Genomic DNA, 19,791 nt, shown 5'->3' with positions numbered 1-19,791 from the left:
GTGTCGCATTTTGGTAATTCTCATAATATTTCAAGCTTTTTCATTTTTATTATATCTGTTATGATAATCCATGATGAGTGATCTCTGATGTTACCATCGGAATCGTTTTGGGGCATCACAAACTGCACTCATATGAGATGATGAACTTAAATGATGTGTGTGTTCTGACTGCTTCACTGACTGGCTGTTCCCTCGTTTTTTGCTTTATCCTGACTTCCCTATTCATTGACCATAACAATATTGAAATTAGGCCAATTAATAACCCTACAATGGCCAATAAAGGTTCAAGTGAAAGGAAGAGTCACAATTCTCTCATTTTAAATCAAAAGCTGGAAATGGTTAAGCTTAGTGAAGGAGGCATGTTGAAAGCCAAGACAGGCTGAAAGCTAGACCTCTTGCACCAAACAGCTAAGTTGTGAATGCAAAGGAAAAGTTCTTGAAGGAAACTAAAAGCACTACTTCACTGAACACAAATTATAAGAAAGTGAAACAACCGTATTGCTGATACGGAGAAACTTTGAGTGGTCTGGATAAAAGATCAACGAACCAAAACATTCTGTTAAACCAAAGCCTAATCCAGAGCCTAAACCAAAGCCCTAACTCTCTTTAATGTGAAGGCTGAGAATGGTGAGGAAGCTGCAGAAGAAAAGTTAAAGCTAGCAGAGGTTGATTTATGAGGTTTAAGGAAAGAAGCTGTCTCTATAACATAAAAGTGCAAGATGAAGCAGTAAGTGCTGATGTAGAAGCTGCAGCAAGTTATTCAGAAGATCTGCCTAAGATAGTTGATGAAGGTAGCTACACTAAACAACAGATTTTCAGTGCTGACAACAGCCTTGTATAAGAAGACGATGCCATCTAGGACTTTCTTTTTTATTTTTATTTTTTTAATTTTTTTTTTTTAATTTTTGAGGCAGAGTCTCACCGTGTTGCCCAGGCTGGAGTGCAGTGGTGTGATCACGGCTCACTGTAGCCTTGACCTCCCAAACTCAAGCCATCCTCCCACCTCAGCCTCCCACCTAGCTGGGACTACAGGGGTACACCACCATGCCCAGCTAACTTTTTTATTTTTTGTAGAAATGGGGTCTCACCGTGTTGCCAGGACTGGTCTTGAACTCCTGGGCTCAAGTGATCCTCCCACCTCGGCCTCCCAAAGTCCTGGGATTACATGTGTGAGCCACAGCGCCCAGCCTCTAGGACTTTCATAAATACAGAGAAGTCAGTGCCTAGTTTCAAAGGACAGCCTGACTCTCTTGTTAGGGGCCAGTGCAGCTGGTGACTTTAAGTTGAAGCCAGTGCTCATTTACCATTCTGGAAATCCTAGGGCCCTTAGGGATTATGCCAAATCTACTCTGTGCTCTTTAAATGGATCACCAAAGGCTGGATGATAGCACATCTGTTTACAGCATGGCTTACTGAATATTTTAAGCCCACTATTGAGTCCTACTTCTCAGAAAAAAAAATTCCTTTCAAGTATTACTGCTGATTGACAGTGCAGCTAGACAGCAAAGAGCTCTAATGGAGGTGTACAAGAGGATTAATGTTGTTTTCATGCCTACTAACACAACATCCATTCTGCAGCCCATGGATGAAGTCATTTCGACTTTCAAGGCTTATTATTTAAGAAATACATTTTGTTAGGCAATAGATTCCTCTGATGGATCTGGGCAAAAAAAAATTGAAAGCCTTCTCAAAAAGATTCACCAATCTAGATGACATTAAGGGCATTCATGATTCATAGGAGGATGTCAGAATATCAACATTAACAGGAGTTTGCAAGAAGTGGATTCCAGCTCTCATGAATGACTTTGAGGGATTCAAGACTTCAGTGGAGGGAGTCACTGCAGATTTGGTAGAAATAGCAAGACAACTAGAATTAGAAGTGGAGCCTGAAGATGTGACTGACTTGCTGCAATCTTATGTTAAAAACTTTAATGGATGGGGAGTTGCTTCTTATGGATGAGTAAAGAAAGTGGTTTCTTGAGATGGAATCTACTCCTGGTGAAGATGCTGTGAACACTGTTGAAACTTCAACAAAGAACTTAGAATATTCTGCAAACTTAGTTAATAAAGCAGTGGCATGGTTTGAGAGAATTGACTCTAATTTTGAAAAAAGTTCTACTGTGGGTAAAATGCTATCACGGCCAGGCACGGTGGCTCATGCCTGTAATCCCAGCACTTTGGGAGGCCAAGGTGGGCAGATCACCTGAGGTCAGGAGTTCAAGACCAGCCTGACCAACATGGTGAAACCCTGTCTCTACTAAAAATACAAAAATTAGCTGGGCGTGGTGGTGGGCACCTGTAATCCCAGCTACTCAGGAGGCTGAGGCAAGAGAATCGCTTGAACCCGGGAGGCAGAGGTTGCAGTGAGCTGAGATCACGCCACTGCTCTCCAGCCTGGGCAACAGAGCGAGACTCCTCCTAAAAATAAATAAATAAATAAATAAATAAATAAATAAAATGTTATCAAATAGTGTGGCATATCACAGAGAAGTCTTTTGTGAAAGGAAGAGTCAGCTGATGTGACAAACTTCATTGTTGTCTTATTTTAAGAAATGGCTGCTGGCATAGTGGATTGTGCCTGTAATCCTAGCACTTTGGGAGACTGAGGCAAGAGGATCACTTGAGACTAGGAGTTCAAGATCAGCCTGAGCAACATAACATTATCCCATCTTTACAAAAACAGATTTTTGTTTTAATTAGCTGGCATCATGGTGCACCTGTAGTTCTAGCTACTCTGGAGGCTGAGGCAGGAGGATTGCTTGAGAAGGAAGCAGTCTTTCTGGAGGATTGCTCCAGAAGGTCAAGGCTGCAGTGAGCTATGATTGTGCCACCGCACTCCAGCCTGGGTGACAGAAGGAGACTCTATTTCAAAAAAAAAAAAAAGAAAAAAAGGAAAAGAAGGAGAGAGAGGGAGAGAAAGAAAAGAAGGAAAGGAAAGGAAGGGGAGGGGAAGGGAAGGGAGGGAAAGGGATTGCTGCAGCCTCTTAACCTTCAGCAGCCAACACCCTGATCAGTCAGCAGGTATCAGCATGGAGGCAAGACCCTCCACCAGCAAAAAGATTATGACTCACTGAAGGCTCAGTTGATTGTTCGCATTTTTTAGTGATAAAGTATTTTTAAAATTAAGGTGTATACATTTGATTTTTTTAGATGTGTTATTGCATACTTAATAGACTATGGTGTGTTGTAAACATAACTTTTATATGTACTAGGAAACCAAAATATTTGTGTGACTTGCTTTATTGCATTATTCACTTTATTATAGTGATTTGGAACCAAGCCTGCAATAGCTCTGAGGTATGCCTGTAATTCACTGGGCCCTGGGTAGATCACTCAGGAGGATTTTGTCTCAGTAGCAGGGAAAAATCAACCCTAGACTGAGCAGTGGCTCCAGGCCTTCCTAATAATTCATAAAAGCAGGACCCCAAAGGATCAAACTGTTTTCAAGTAACTTAACTGCTTTCCAGAACAAAGCATAAGAATATTTATAGGAATACAAAAATATTTAGCACCCAGCAAGGTAAAATTCATGGTGTCTGGCATCCAGAGATCATCAGGCTTAAAAAAAGCAGGAAAACACAATTGATAATGAGGTAATCAGTCTTCAAAATTGGCCTAGAATTGACAGAAATGTTAGAAGAAAAGGACATTAAAACAGTTGTTATAACTGCATTTCATATGTTCAAGAAGCTAGAGGAAAGACTGAGCCATAGAAGATACAAAAAAAAGACCCAAAGCTGGGCGCAGTGCCATGTGCCTGTAGTCTCAGCTATTCAGGAGGCTGAGGCAGGAGGATCACTTGCACCCAAGAGTTCAAGGCCAGCCTGGGGAACATAGCAAGACCCATGTCTCAAAAACAAAAAAAACCCAAATCAACTTCTAGAGATGAAAACTACAACGTCTAAGATGAGAAATACACTGGATAATAATGAATGCAATAATTGAGAATTTTTAAGAGGAAAAATACACTAGATGAGATTAATGGCAGATTGAATAATGCCAAAGAAAAGATGAGTGAATTTGAAGCCATAGCAGTAGAAACTATCCAAGATGAAGTGCAGAGAAAATAAAGAATCCAAAGTCATAGTCATGAGGACAGAATAAAGACATTTTATGTCTTTTTGTTTTGTTTTGTTTTCCTTTTTGTGGAGAACAGGGTCTCTCTATATTGCCCAGGCAGGTCTCGAACTCCTGGGCTCATACTGTCCTCCTGCCTCTGCCTCCCTAAGAGCTGGGATTACAGGTGTGAGCCACCATGCCCGGCCAGAATAAAGACATTTTAAAACTAAAAAAAAAAAAAAAGAGTTTGCTTTGCATTAATCTTTTTTTTTCTTTTTTTTCGTTTTTATTTTTTAGTTTTTATTTTTTTGAGACGGAGTCTCACTCTGTCACCCAGGCTGGAGAGCAATGGCATGGTCTCGGCTCACCGCAACCTCTGCCTCCTGGGTTCAAGTGATTATCCTGCCTCAGCCTCCTAAGTAGCTGGGATTACAGGTGTGAGCCACCACGCCTGGCCAGAATAAAGACATTTTAAAACTAAAAACAAAACAAAACAAAACAAAAAAGTTTGCTTTGCATTAATCATTTCTTTTCTTTTTTTTTTTTTTTTTGAGACGGAGTCTCACTCTGTCACCCAGGCCAGAGAGCAATGGCACAATCTTGGCTCACCGTAACCTCCGCCTCCTGGGTCCAAGTGATTCTCCTGCCTCAGCCTCCCGAGTAGCTGGGATTACAGGTGTGTGCCACCACACCTGGCTAGTTTTTGTATTATTAGTAGAGACGGGCTTTCACCATGTTGGCCAGGCTGGTCTTGAACTCCTGACCTGAGGTGATCTGCCCGCCTCGGCCTCCCAAATTGCTGGGATTACAAGCGTGAGCCACTGTGCCTGGCCTGCATTAATCCTTTCTTAGCTGTTGGATAATGTGTTCCATCAAACAAGGGTAGTTAACCAAGAAAGAGGAGACAAGTAACCCACAGAGCAAAATCCATCAACTGAGAGTTCCAGGATGATGTCAAAGAATGTGAAAGTCCAGCCAGAATGAGGTAGAAGAAGAAAGGGAATTTGAATTTCTGATATGTTTAAGTCAGTGGTTTTCAGTCGGGGTGAATTTGTCTTCTCCTTCCCCCTAGACATTTGACAATGTTTGGAAATATTTTTGGTTTGCATTTGGAGCAGCGGGGGCGGGTGCTATAGGCAGCTAATGAGGGCCTACAATGCACAGGGCAACCGCACAGAACAAAGAAATGTCAAGCCCAAAATGAAAATAGTGTTACTGTTGAGACACCCTGGAGTAGGCAAATTGGATGGGGCTGGTAGAAAAAAACAGAATTGATTTGTAAAAAAAAAATTATACAGGTGAAAAAAATGAAGCTGTTAGTACTTCTAAGAATAATAATAAGAAAGTAAATTGGAATGTAAAATGTACTTAGCCTGCAGTAAATAATATTTACATGGTTTTAACATTGTAAACAATAATTATTAATAAACCGCTTCAAGCGACAGCAATGCAAGATGGCAGCCACCACAGGCTCAGTAGTAAAAGTCCCTTGCAATTTCCAACTGTTCGAAGAACTCGAAGAAAGCCAGAAAGGAGTAGGAGATGACACAGTTAGCTGGGGTCTAGAAGATTACGAAGACATGACACTTACAAGATGGACAGGGATGATAATTGGGCCTCCAGGAACAATTTATGAAAACCGAATATACAGCCTTAAAATAGAATATGGACCTAAATACTCAGAAGCACCCCCCTTTGTAATATTTGTAACAAAAAATTAATATGAATGGAGTTAATAGTTCTAATGGAGTGGTGGACCCAAGAGCCATACCAGTGCTAGCAAAATGGCAGAATTCATATAGCATCAAAGTTGTCCTACAAGAGTTTCGGCGCCTAATGATGTCTAAAGAAAATATGAAACTCCCTCAGCCACCTGAAGGACAGTGTTAGAGCAATTAACCAAAAAGAAAAACCACAGGCCCTTCCCCTTCCCCCCAACATTCGATTTAAGCCGTCTTCATTTTTCAGTAGTAAATTTTCTAGATATGTCTTGTAGACCTCAGAGTACTGGAAAGGAAGCTCCCATTCAAAGGAAGTTAAGATACTGTAAATGATACTAATTTTTTGTCCATTTGAAATATATAAGTTGTGCTATAACAAATCATCCTGTCAAGTGTAGCCACTGTCCATGTAGTTGAACTTCTGGGATCAAGAAAGTCTGTTTAAATTGATTACCATCATAACTGGTGGGGCACATCTAACTCAACTGTGAAAAGACACATCACACAGTCATTTTGCTGCTGATTACACGGCCTGGGGTCTCTGCCTTCTCCCCTTACCCTCCCACCTCCCACTTTCCCTGCAACAACAGCCGTCTAGCCTGGGGGGCTTGTTAGAGTAGATGTGAAGGCTTCAGGTCGCAGCCTGTGGGACTACTGCTGGGTGTGTGGGGTGCTTTGCCTGCACCCCTGGTTTAAGTCTTAAATGATGCCCCTTCCAAGCCATCATCCTGTCCCCACACTCCTCCACTCCCACCTTTGGCCAAAGCATAGATTGTAACCCCTCCACTCCCCTCTGAGATTGGCCTTTGGTGAGGAATTCAGAGCTTTCCCCATATCTTCTCTCCCCCACCTTTATCGAGGGGTGCTGCTTTTTATTCCCTCCTCAAGATCCTTTTTGCACCATCACCACCCAACACCTTCCATGAGACTTCCTTGCTTTGGCCAGAAGACATCAGGTAAGGTTGGAAAGAGTCTTTGACCTCCCTTGTTTAATTTTGTAACCGTACTTATTCACTCTCCACCAGCCTGGGAAATGAATATTGGGTCCTCAGCCCTGCCACCCTCTGCTGTCATTGGCTGATGCGTTGTTTTTAGCTCAGGTTTTGATAAGGTGAAAAGAATAGTCACCAGGGTTACTCAGACCTGCCAGCTCTCAGAGTCCTTGGTGGTTAAACTCGGAGAAAGGCCACATGAAGACACTTGGAAGCACACGTGATCCTTCTGAATTGTTTTACTTTCATGTAATGGCTTTTGCTTTTAAAAATTGAAGTTTTAAACAGGGCTTTCATGGTCATCCTTGCAATCCATTGGGGTCTAGTTTGGAATCTGAAAACTGGAACAAAAAGAACCTTGAATCTGGTGCATGCCTTGGTTTTGGTGCTGCTGCTGCTTCTCAAGATCCTCAGCAGGGATTAAGAAAGAACCCGGTGTGCACAGTAGATCCCCGAAATTGGTTGGCTTGACCTCCTGGCAAATTGCTGCATCCTTCCACTTTCTGTTCAGGACCACTAAATGCTGAAATTTGGATGCATACCAAAATAAAAGCAATTCATTGTGTAAAAAAAGTTATTATTAATAAACTAAAAAAGTCGTATTATGATATTAAATGATGTTAGGATATGTATGTGTAAACAGTTTGGGGGCCGGGCACAGTGGCTCACACTTGTAATCCCAGCAGTTTGGGAGGTTGAGGTTGGTGGATTACTTGAGCCCGAGAGTTTGAGAAAGAAACAGTTTGTGAATAGGAATGGGTGTAGAAGAACTACATCTTTGCCAGAAGTCAGTATTTAGTTTCTAAATTGATAAATCAAAAAATAGTGATAGAAGCATATTATATCAAAACTGGAGGTAAATACCAAAAATAAAATGAAGTGAGTTCTAAGTGGTTGCTTCTTTTTTAAAAAAATTATTTTTTGAAAATGCGGAATGCTTCACAAATTTGCATGTCATCCTTGCACAGGGGCCATGGTAATCTTCTCTGTATCCTTCCAATTTTAGTATATGTGCTGCTGAAGGGAGCACCTAAGTGTTTGTTTATGAGGAGTGAAACTAGTGGGGGTTTGGGAAAGGTTGGAGTTGGGGATTACCATTTTTTATTATAAGCCTTCTGTACCATTTGATTTTTAAAGCCATGGACATGGATTATTTTGATTAAAATTTTATTTAAAACAAAGGCAAAAAATATACAATATACACAAGTCTGTATGTGCATGTGTGTATGTATAAATATATATGTGCCCATTATTGAAGATAATCAGTACCAAAGTTTCTGAAAAAATAGTTTCCTTGTATGGTAAAACATTTATTAATATGTATAGGGCAAATATAATTGATAAATTTTTGATTTATTATTCTCTTCACACTAGTTTACACCAAAAGAGTCATTTCTGAACATCAGAAAATAATTCTGATTGTCCTAATGATATTGACTTAATTATTTCAATGTTTTTGCCCTCTGTTGCAGTTGCAGGATGTGAGTTTGAATCTATGGAATGTCTACAGCAAGATGGATCCTATGTCTCTGGAGAGTTTGCTTTCAGATGTAAGGAGCCAAACAGTAACTTTTAAATAGTAGTATTACGTCCAGCTCAGTTACCTGCTAGTGATCTTTAATTTGAAGAAATGCAAAGGATATTTTAGTTTGCTTCGGTCAAAAAATAGAGCAGGTTCTTTCTTGATTATTGTCTTGAATTCCTTGGGGGTATAAAGGAGCCTGGCAAAGTGACACTGCTCCCTCTTCCACTCTGAGGTGACTTCACTGGAGGCAAAACCAGGGCCTCCTGCCTGGCCTTTAGGTTTAGGTTTTTATCTAAAGGCATTCTTTCTGTTGGACTGGACTTTAGAAAAACAATTCAGAAGGCTTTCTCTGGCATGAAAAGATAGAAAGATGAGATTATGGCTTAAAGGAATCAAGGATTAGAGCCCGGGGGGCAAACTTTTTCTGTGAAAGTCTAGTTAGTGATATTTTAGCCTTTGTGTGCCTTATGGTCTCTGTGGCAACTACTTAACAATGCCATAGTAGCATGAAAACAGCTCTAGACAGTGTTTAAACAAATGGGTATGTCTGTGCTCCCAGGAAACTATTTACAAAAATACACGGCCTGTCTATATCAGGATCGGGGGGAAATTTGCAACGAGCGGCAACAAACAGAACTAAAGCTTTAGGACTCTGTACTCTGGTTAGGCAGGTCAGTGGTGTCTCTCAGTGGCCATAGATAGATATGCATGGTCACGGACTTAGAATTAGCCATTTCACCAAGGAGCTTCAGTGCAATTAGCGAGGAACAATATTTAACAACCAAGATCTGGGCATTAGGTATGTTTCTTGCTTCTGTGGGGACATTGGTTTTAGGCCCTTTGAGTGGGCATGCTGAGAAAATAAAGTAAAAGAATAATAAGGAAAAGATACAGTTTCAAAAATTGTCTTTCCTTGAAAGAACGGAAGGTTTGAATCTACGTATTCAAAAGGGCAGACTGGGCACAGTGGCTCACGCCTGTTATCCCAACAGGTGTGAGGAGGCTGAGGCAGGTGGATCACCTGAGGTCAGGAGTACAAGACCAGCCAACATGGTGAAACCCCATTTCTACTAAAAATACAAAAATTAGCCAGGCACAATGGCACGCGCCTGTAATCCCAGCTACTCAGAAGGCTGAGGCAGGAGAATCGCTTGAATCCAGGAGGTGGAGGTTACAATGAGCTGAGATCATGCCCCTACACTTCAGCCTGGGTGACAGAGCACGACTCCATCTAAAAAAAAAGAAAAGGGTATACCATGCCCCAGAGAAAATTGTCCCACAATGGTCAACACTGAGACATATTCTAATAAAGTTACTAGACTTCCCCTCAAGCCCTAAATCCCCCCAGAAAACAATAAAATGCGTTGGCATCCAGGTACAGATAAAGTAGAAAAATGCAGGGTGGCCTTGAGTTTCTCCATAGCAGAAAAAAAAATGAAGCAACATACCTATAATAAAATCCTCAAGAACAAAAATATAACACCCAAATTTTATTTTATTTATTTATTTTAAAAATATATATATTTTTAGAGACAGGGTCTTGCTCTGTTCCCAAGCTGGAGTGCAGCGGTGATCATAGCTCACTACAGCCTTGAACTCCTGAGCTCAAGTGATTCTTGCACCTCAGCCTCCTGAGTAGCTGGGACTACAGGCATGCATCACCACACCTGGCTAATTTTTTATTTTTTTTGTAGAGATCAGGTCTTGCTGTGTTGCCCAGAGTGGTCTTAAATTGCTGGAACCCGGGAGGCAGAGGTTGCAATGAGCCGAGATTGTACCATTGCGCTCCACACTCCAGCCTGGGCAACAACAGCGAGATTCTGTCTAAAAAAAGAAAAAACCTGAAAAATTAAGTAATAAAGATATAAATAACAATACAAAATGAAATGAACAGTAAAAGATAAAGCTGGATGGGTGAGGAAGGAGGGATTAGGAAAAAGAAGTATACTAATTTTATTACTGAACATGGTCAGAGATTAAGAAAATTGAGCATTAAAGTTTTTACATTAGTTAACAAGGTAAACACTAGCACTCGGTAATTTTTTTTTTTTTTTTTTTTTTTTTTTTTTTTTTGAGACAGAGTCTCACTCTGTCGCCCAAGCTGGAGTGTAGTGGTGCGATCTTGGCTCACTGCAACCTCCACCCCCACAGGTTCAAGTGATTCTCCTGCCTCCGCCTCCCAAGTAGCTGGGATTACAGGCGCGTGCCACCATGCCTGGCTAATTTTGTATTTTTACTGGAGATGGGGTTTTGCCATGTTGGCCAGGCTGGTCTTGAATTCCTGACCTTAAGTGGTCCGCCCACCTTGGCCTCCCAAAGTGCTGGGATTACAGGCCTGAGCCACCACACCTGGCCTCACTAATAATTTAAGTAATGAAAACACTACATATCAGAGTATTTGAAAAACAGCTAAAGGAGTGCTTGTAAGAAATTTTTAATTGAAAATAAGTAGCCAAGTGAAGAAGAGGAAAAGAGTAAGGAAAGAATTCACTACATGGAAAGCAGAAAATAATGAAATAGAACATAGGAACTTATAAATAATCCCAGCACTGGTACTTTGGACCTGAAAATAATGAAATAGAGAAACCATTAGCTTAATTGTGGTAGGTTATATTATTTTTTCATACCTTTTTTTTTCCCTTCATGCCCTTGTTGTAGTTGACAGTGGTTATTCTTTCCTGTTACACTGATGTTGGCCCTGGTCATATGGAAGGTGATTGGTCATAACATGACATGTCTGACCAGAGGCCTTCGGTGTTCTTGTGTAATTTTTCTTGGCCTCTTATACTCTTGCTGTGAGAACTTTTCTCAGGTAGTTGCTGCTTTATGTGTGGGTCCTGAAATGACATACATAGAACAGACTGTAACAGTCCAGCTGAGCCATAGCCAGCCTGCAGACCTGTAAGCAATAACCTCACTAATAAATTAACAAGAAAAAAAAGGGGAAAAGCAGAAATTTCAAAAGAGAAAAGAGGGCAATGATAGGTACAAGGAAGTTAAGAGTCATAAGAAAGTAATTGCATCATTTCAATGCAAATACATTTGGTTAAAGGTTAATTAAAATAGGCCCCAGGATAGATAGAAAATCTAAAATAACCAATTGAAAAAAGGCAGAGAAATTACCAGGAACACATTTCGTAATTCTCCTAAAACCTTCAAATATAGTTTCAGAGCTATTTAAAAGTTCAGATCTGGCCGGGCTCTAAACCGGGCTCTGAATTGGGGCTGGATTAGCAGCTCACGCCTGTAATCCCAGCACTTTGGGAGGCCGAGGCAGGTGGATCACCTGAGGTCAGGAGTTCAAGACCAGCCTGGCCAACATGGTGAACCCTCATCTCTACTAAAAATACAAAAATTAGCTGAGCGTGGTGGCACATGCCTGTAATCCCAGCTACTTGGGAGGCTGAGGCAGGAGAATCACTTGAACCCGAGAGATGGAAGTTGCAGTGAGCCAAGATCACGCCTCCAGCCTGGGCAACAGAGCGATACTCTGTCTAAAAAAATAAATAAAAGTTCAGATCCTACCCTTAAAACGTTTTAATGTAGTGATGAACTAAAACCAGACAGCATTGAAAAAGAACATCTTGCAAACTTTTAATGAAATTAGTTTAAAACAAAAATTCAGACGGCACTGGATCTGAAAAAAAAAGAGAAATTAGCTGTTATCAAAACTCAATAAAAAGAAACTAAAGAAAATGAAAACTACAGACCAGTATTATGAATATTGATACCAGTATTTTAAGTTAAATATTAGCAAACAGAACCTAGTGTCATATTAAAATAATATTCTATGAAGTAGGGTTTATTAAAGGTTCTATATTTAGTTCAATATCTGGAAATCTACTAGTGTAATTGCTATATGAATTTTTCCTCTTGGAGGCTTTTGTAATGACTCCATAGATGCTAAAAAAAAGGCATTTGATAACATTGAACATCTGTTCTATTTAAAAATTTCTTTTTTTTTTTTTGAAACACATTCTCACTGTCACCCAGGCTGGAGTGCAGTGGCACAATCTCAGCTCACTGCAGCCTCCACCTCCCGGGTTCAAGTGATCTCATACCTCAGCCTCCTGAGTAGCTGGGACTACAGGTGTGTGCCACCATGCCTGGCTAATTTTTGTATTTTTAGTAGAGACGGGGTTTCACCATGTTGACCAGGCTGGTCTCAAACTCCTGACCTCAGGTGATCTGCCTGCCTCGGCCTCCCAAAGTACTGGGATTCCAGGCATTAGCCACCAAACCCAACCTCTGTTTAAACATTTATAATTAAAGAAGAATGTAAAAGAAAAATAACATCAGAAATTTTTGGTTTTTGAAAAACATCATCATCCCCTGGCGAACCTAATTATGAAAAAAAGTGAAAATGCACAAATATACAGAGAATGTAAGAATTAGGAAGACCATTTAACCACAGATAAAGAAGAGAGACAGGTAATTTAGTAGTATCTGCATGCAGTCTCCTCAACTGAGGATACTGAAGGTCACACATAGAGGCCAGAATAGCACTGTAGTTTTAAGAACATTGCTAGTGTCCCTAGAGTCAGTGGAGAGGGTCCACTCGGGAGAGCATCTTTAATTGCACCTGGAACAGCAGCGACATCATGCAGCTGAAGCAGCAACAGTGGTGATCACCATGGGCTGTAGAGCATGCTCTTTCCTAGTTTTCTGACTTCTATGAGCTTGAGTCTTAGGTGATGGGAAGAAGGAGAAGGAAGCCCTTTTGATGTGTGATAGTGGACTTCTCATCCATCCTGAAGAGTAAAGGCTGAGAGCCAGATTCAACTGTATTTGGAAATAATAAAGTAAGGTGATAACTCTGCCTGGAAGTGCTCAGGATTGCTTCTTAGAGGAGTCATGTGTGGTAATCAGATATTTTCCAGAAAGGGGAGAAGGTGGTAGAACATTCTAGACAGAGAGAGAAGGAGGCTTTCTGAAAGTGCCAGAATAGTCCTCTGCTGAATTTTGAGAGAAGGTGCTCAAATGTGGCTGCTTTGCCCTCACTGGTATTTAAGCCAGTCCTTGCCTAACTTGAGGATGGTACAATGAATATGGACTTGGAGCCACCCAAGAGCTGCCTCTGCTGGATGCCAGCCTAGAGCCAGGAGTTCTGTTTGAAGTTCAGTATCCTTGTCCTCTGGCTAAGGGCCAAGGCACAGTGGCATGGTTCTTGACCTCTGTTGCATCTTTCTTCTGGATTTGGCCTTGAAGAATCTGAATGATAAACTTTCCATCCACCTGACCAGTTCCACTTCCTTACAACAGTATCCATTTCCACAAATGCAGTGTTTATGTTGGGGAAAAGTTGGGAGAATAGCATGTCTAGCGGAAAGCACACAGGTTCTAGGTATCTCTTGTCTAGATATTTTTCTGCTTTTGCTGCTTGTTAGTATTGAATCCTCAGGCAAGTCACTTTATTGCCTGGTGCCTCAGTCTCTTCTGTAAAGTGGGCATAGAGAAGTAACAAAGATGTCAGAAAGATTTAAAAGGACAATATACATAAAATAACATTTCATATAGAATGCTGGTGATTTTTAATGAGTCATTGCATCTTGCATTGGAAAAATAGAATGTGCATGGAGCTAAAAGCAGCACTTAATGATTCATTCTACCTTATTCTATAATTAGTACTGACATATCCATCTCCCTCAGGGGTGGTTTTTTGGGGAACAAAGTGCCTATCTTCTTCTCTGTAACCCCTAAAGCACACTGTGTTTTTCACCTACAAGTTAGCAGAGAATTCGTATTGCTTGACTGTGTGACTGCTTCCTGTCATAGACCCAAACCAAAATGGGTGTCACCAGGTAGGCCATTTAAGTGGAAATATACCTCCTGAGTCTGTTTCTAATAGAATTGAAACACAGTGTATTCTGTATTAATAGCCTTTTTTTTAGGGGGGGGGATGCGGGGGGACAGGGTCTCACTCTGTTACCCAGGCTGGAGTGCAGTGGTGCTATCTCGGCTCACTGCAACCTCTGCCTCCCAGTCTCCAGTGGTTCTCCCACCTCAGCTTCCGGAGAGGCTGGGACTGCAAGCACTTGCCACCACACCTGGCTAATTTTTGTGTTTTTTTAATAGAGACAGGGCCTTGCTGTGTTGCCCGGGCTGGTCTCAAACTCCTGGGCTCAGGTGATCTGCCCACTCCCAAAGTGGATGAGCCACCGCACCCGGTCCCTTTTTGTTTTTTTAAAGTCTCACAAAGTGAAGCATTCTGGTAAAGCTGAAGAGGTTGGACAGAGCCAAGTAAGCAAGGCAAAGATGCACTCTGAGATGGGTGGCTTTGGGCACAGCTTCCCTGAGGCCAGTGATGTGCATTATGAGTATCAGAGAGAGAGAGCAGACAAATGTCAGGATGTTGTGGGGAGGGCTCAGATGTATATATTTATTTATATATTATATAACATCTGTATACATGTTATATATAATGTGTTATATATACATATATTTACATATTGAGGATATGTCATTTTATTGCCTGGTGCCTCAGTCTCTTCTGTAAAGTGGGCATAGAGAAGTAACAAAGATGTCAGGAAGATTTAAAAGGATAATATACATAAAATAACATTTCATATAGAATTATTTCATATAGAATTTACATATATGTATATATAACATGTAAATATATATTTATACGTATATATATATAAATATTTTGAACTCATAGATTTAAACATATTTGATGTGTTGATATCCATTGCAATTACCATCTTTCTCACAGCCAGCCTTGGGCCGACCTGCAGTAGAGGCAGTACTGAAGATACCTAGTGTGCAAGGTCTGATAATAAGCACTTGATACAGGTTATTTCACTTAATTCCTGTAATACCTCTGCAAGGTAGATAGTAGTCATCCCAGCTATATAAGGCATTTGAAGCTCAGGTTAAGTTGCTTGCCCAAGGTCACACAGCCAGTAAGAGGCAGAGATTCAAGCACAGGTTTTTCTGAATTGAAACGTTCTTTAACTGCTGGAATGTGAATGACAGCCAACTGGAAAAGGAGAGTAGATCTGGGACCAGAGAGGTCAGACAGACATTGAAGGTCTGTGGTTAAAGTGTTAGTTGGCAGCGCTAGAAGTGTATTTATCTCCAGAGTCCAGAAGGGGATAACCCAGTGCCAAAGTGGAAAGATTGCCCTGGGCCCAGGATACAGGGGCACTGATTGGACCTGATAGCAGGGAGTCAGAAACGCAGACCCAAAAGGATTGGTTTATCGGGCCGAGGCACAGAGGTGGTATGGCAAAGCATTCTAACCCAGGACCCTGCAGATTACCAGTTACAAGTACATGCGCATTTCTGTATACAAAATACTATGTAAAAATGAGTTGAGAGAACATTTCCCAAAGTGTTTACAGTGATTCTTATTCTGTTTTCTGTAATGAACAAATAATACTTATGCATTTGCTTTTAAAGACTTTTCATTATTAAAATAACATAGATGGCCAGGTGTAGTGGCTCACACCTGTAATCCCAGCAATTTGGGAGGCCAAGGCAGACAGATCACTTGAGGTCAGGAGTTTGAGACCAGCCTGGCCAACATGGTGGAACCCCATATCTACTAAAAATACAAAAAATTTAGCTGAGATCACGCCACTGAGATCACGCCTGGGTGACAGAGCAAGACTTTGTCTCAAAATAAATAAATAAATAAATAAATAAAATAACACAAACTCAGAAAATAGCATAAAACTGATGTACAATCTAATAACTTATTGTAAAGCAAAGCAACAGAACCTCCATTACCTCCTTCCTCTTCCCACAAGAATAACACTATCGTGAATTCTATGGTAGTCATCTCCTTACTTTTCTTTGCAATTTTATCATCCAAATGTGATTTTATAAACATAGGTTAGTTTTGTTTGCCTGCTCTGTATGCATGTGTGTGTTTTAGGTTTCTTTTAATCTGTAGGTTTTCTCTATCTCTTTGTCCCCCTGCCCCCTAGCTGTCTGTTGAAGAAACCAGATCATTTGTCTTACAGTTGCCATCAGATGAATTTTTTTTTTTTTTTTTTTTTTTGAGATGGAGTCTCACTCTTGTTGTCCAGGCTGGAGGGCAGTGGCGTGATCTTGGCTCACTCCAGCCTCCGCCTCCTAGGTTCAAGTGATTCTCCTGCCTCAGCCTCTCCAGTAGCTGGGATTACAGGTGCATGCCACTATGACTGGCTAATTTTTGTATTTTTAGTAGAGACGGGGTTTTTCCACTTTGGCCAGGCTGGTCTTAGTAAGGTGCTAAGGCCTGCCTTAGCCTCCCAAAGTGCTGGGATTACAGGCATGAGCCACTGCACCTGCCCCAGTTGAAATTTTCTTAATTGTATTCCCATGATGTAGTTTAACATTTTCCCCTGTCTCCTGTTTATCCTGATCATTGGTAATTGAATCTAGAGGTTTAATCAGTTTCAGGGTTGATTTTTGGAGAAAAGACTACTTCCTACAGGGTGTTATATTCTTTATCAAGAAGCACATAATGTCTAATTGGTTCTCTTTTTGTTTTGTGAACAGCAATTGATGTGTAATCCCTAGATCCTTAATTCATTAATTAGATCCTCAATTCACCATTGCACAATGGTGTTACTCCAATTGTATATATATACATAAATATAATGTATATATGTATATTGTATTTTGAACTCATAGATTTAAACATATTTGATGTGTTTATATCCATTGTGATTACTACCATCTTCAGTGACGCTCAAATTTTTCTATCTTTGGATAATGAACTCCCTTCAAGTTGGTTCACAATTTAACAGAATCTTATTTTAACAGAATACTAATAGTCCTTAATAACTTCCTTGCCAGCTACTATGTTAAGATATCCCAGCCTTATCTTTACATTTCCTGTCTGAGACCCACTCTCAGTCAGTTCTCTAAAATATTCTGGTTTCTTTGAATGAGAAGTGGTATTTCAGCACCACAATCTGAGTGCTAGAAGTACTCATTGCTGCTGGTTTGGCCATTGTTTCTAAATCTCTTCAGTAGATAGAGCTAGGAAATATTTTCTGTCTCTTTCTCTCTCTCTGTCTCCCTCCTCCTAATATGTGTATGTATGTATAGATAGATAGATAGATAAGATACCTGTATACACACACACATTTTTTTTGTTTTATCCTACGTTATATATAAAACATACTCAGAAAACACTATCAGCACTGTCACCTACATGATGACTAAAAGGAATTATTTTGGTAGAGATGGGGTGTCACTATGTTGCCCAGGCTGATCTCGAACTCCTGGGCCCAAATGATCCTCCCCCTCAGCCTCCCAAAGTGCTGGGATTGCAGGCATGAGCCACCATACCTGGCCAGAATTTGTGTGTGTGTGTGTGTGTGTGTGTGTGTGTGTGTGTGTGTGTGTGTGTGTGTCTGATAGTCTGGGCAGCAAGTAGACAATGTTTACATTGTCTTCCCAGCAGTGTTGCCTTGTGCTTTATGTCTAGGGCCAGAAGTAGAGTCAGTACTTGGCTAGCACAGAGGTCTGAGTACTTGTGTATCCTTGAGAGGAGGAGGGCGTAGATCTGGCCAGTGAGTTTTGGTGCAGCAAACAGAATGCCTGCTATGAGCAAGGCACTAGACTGGGCGACTAACATACATACCCTTCCATGGTGCAAAATGGACAGGGAAGATGACTGCCCAATTTGAGTACAAATTATTAGCAACTTCAAAATAAGGACAAGGATAATACTTGAGGAGTATCTTAAGCAAGTCCTAATTGGTGGGGTTTTTTTGTTAATTGATGATAACCTTCAAGAAAAGCCCATAGCAAAAAGCAATTTGTAGTGCCTGAGAATAAGAATGAGTTCAGAAAGGATGCTAAAAAGCAGCTGGGGTGGGGAATGGAGGCTGTATGTAGAGGAGAGTCAGCTAAGAAGGGTGTAGTTTCTCAGTACTCATGTGGCACTAGAAAGAGGGCATAAGGAAGGAGAGGGCTCTGTGCCACCCTTCCCTTTAACTAAAGTCAACCAGTCCTTCAACAAAGCTGCTCAGATGTGACCCTTTTGGCACTGGACATGGTACCATCCTTTAGGTGCCCTGTAAATAAATTCCTCCCAACAGGGTTGCTAAAATAAGGTGCTTAAGGATCATTACTGTCCATTCATTCATTCATTTTTCAGACAGAGTCTCGTTCTGTCACCCAGGCTGTAGTGTAGCAGCACAATCCCAGTTCACTCCAACTTGGACCTCTTGGGCTCAAGCGATCCTCCCGCCTCAGCCTCCTGAGTAGCTGGGACAACAGGTGCGCACCACCAAGCTCAGCTCGTTTTTTTCATGGTTTTTGTTTTTTGTTTTTTGTTTTTGGTAGAGACGAGGTCTCATCATGTTGCCCAAGCTGGTCTGGAAGTCCTGGGGCTCATGTGATTCTCCCACCTGGGCCTCCCAAAGTTCCGGAGTTACAGATGTGAACCACTGCTCCTAGCTGTCCTTTTAAATGGCTTTATTTGGAGTATAATTTATGTACCATAATATTCATCCGTTTTAAGTGTACAACTCAATGATTTTTAGTAAATTTACAGAGAACATTTTCATCAGCCCAGAAAGTTCCCTTGTGCCCACTTGCAGTCAGTCTCCATCCCAACCCCAGGCAACCACTAGTCTACTTTTTGCCTCTACAGATTTGCTTTTTCTGGATATTTCAATGAATGGACCACATATCAGGTGGTTTTTTACATCTAGCTTTTTCATTTGGTATAATGTTTTTGAGATTCATCCATAGGAGTAGCATGTACTAGTAGTTTGCTACTACCTTTTAAAATAACATATATAAATGGTCTGGTGTTTTGAGATAAGTTACAGTTTCATAATTCTCGTTTTCTAAAATACCTCCTTTATATGACCAAACACGTTATCTTTTTCCTTTTTTTCCCAGGATTTGGTGGCTTTTGAACATCAGTGGACTAGCTTCTTCGCTAATTTTGACACAGAAATTCCTTTCCTGCTAGAACTTTCAGAATCTCAGGCGGGTGAGGTATGTAAGGGAAGGGTCAAAGAGGAAGAATAAAATGGTTAATTTATTTATTGTTTTAATTTTTTATTAAATTTTTTTCAAAATACAACACTATCAATTCTAATTTGTCATTTCTTTAAGCTGTGTTGTATACCATAAAGTAGTTCCCCCCCATGCCAACCCTTTATAAAAAGTTGTCTTTTATTTTGTGCCAGCTTCTCCATTAGAAGGATTTTTGCTTTGCAATGTGGTGGTGCCAGGAATTCTACTGGGCACCAGTTAATAGACGTAGGAATAATTATCCACATGTGAGTAGCACACCTTTGTCAGTATAACCTCCAGATAATGAATGCCAAGATGTCTTTCCAAGCAGATGACGCTAGTCAGCAGTTACTAGGCTCATGAGTAAACCTGAAGTATCTAGATTGACAACCAAGACACAGGACAGCCTCAAAAACTAATCACCAGGAAGGATCCAAGGAATCCTTCTAAGCTAGCATTCTAGCGTTCTTGGGCACTCACTGCAGCCCTCAACTCTCCTGTGCTCCCCTGTGGCTCAGAG

General features: G+C 40.8%; 1 protein-coding gene, 1 non-coding gene and 1 pseudogene across 7 annotated transcripts in view; 2 read left to right on the top strand and 1 right to left on the bottom strand.

The window, feature by feature from the left end:
- DNAAF9 (dynein axonemal assembly factor 9) overlaps nucleotides 1–19,791 on the top strand; it is a 160,381-nt gene that overhangs the window by 39,988 nt on the left and 100,602 nt on the right. For 4 of the 6 annotated variants that reach the window (XR_010154295.1, XM_016937355.4, XM_063803213.1 and 1 more), the window contains exons 7-8: nucleotides 8,245–8,322; nucleotides 19,152–19,250. Coding sequence is in view for 5 of the 6 variants with exons in the window: in XM_016937355.4 (XP_016792844.2) it covers nucleotides 8,245–8,322; nucleotides 19,152–19,250 (177 nt within the window). In the remaining variant the exon portion in view is untranslated. The remainder of the gene's footprint in view (nucleotides 1–8,244; nucleotides 8,323–19,151; nucleotides 19,251–19,791) is intronic. The other 2 variants (XM_054674568.2, XM_016937357.4) reach the window with 1 other exon arrangement.
- On the top strand, nucleotides 5,428–6,043 carry LOC134809194 (ubiquitin-conjugating enzyme E2 variant 1-like; annotated as a pseudogene).
- On the bottom strand, nucleotides 7,696–7,802 carry LOC112206617 (U6 spliceosomal RNA). The gene has a single exon (XR_002941026.1). It is a non-coding gene; the product is annotated as a U6 spliceosomal RNA (small nuclear RNA).

Source organism: Pan troglodytes, chromosome 21, assembly GCF_028858775.2.
Source record: "Pan troglodytes isolate AG18354 chromosome 21, NHGRI_mPanTro3-v2.0_pri, whole genome shotgun sequence".
Classification (NCBI taxonomy): Eukaryota; Metazoa; Chordata; class Mammalia; order Primates; family Hominidae; genus Pan; species Pan troglodytes.
Note: the sequence above shows the minus strand (reverse complement) of the source record. Positions and strands in the feature narration are given on the sequence as shown.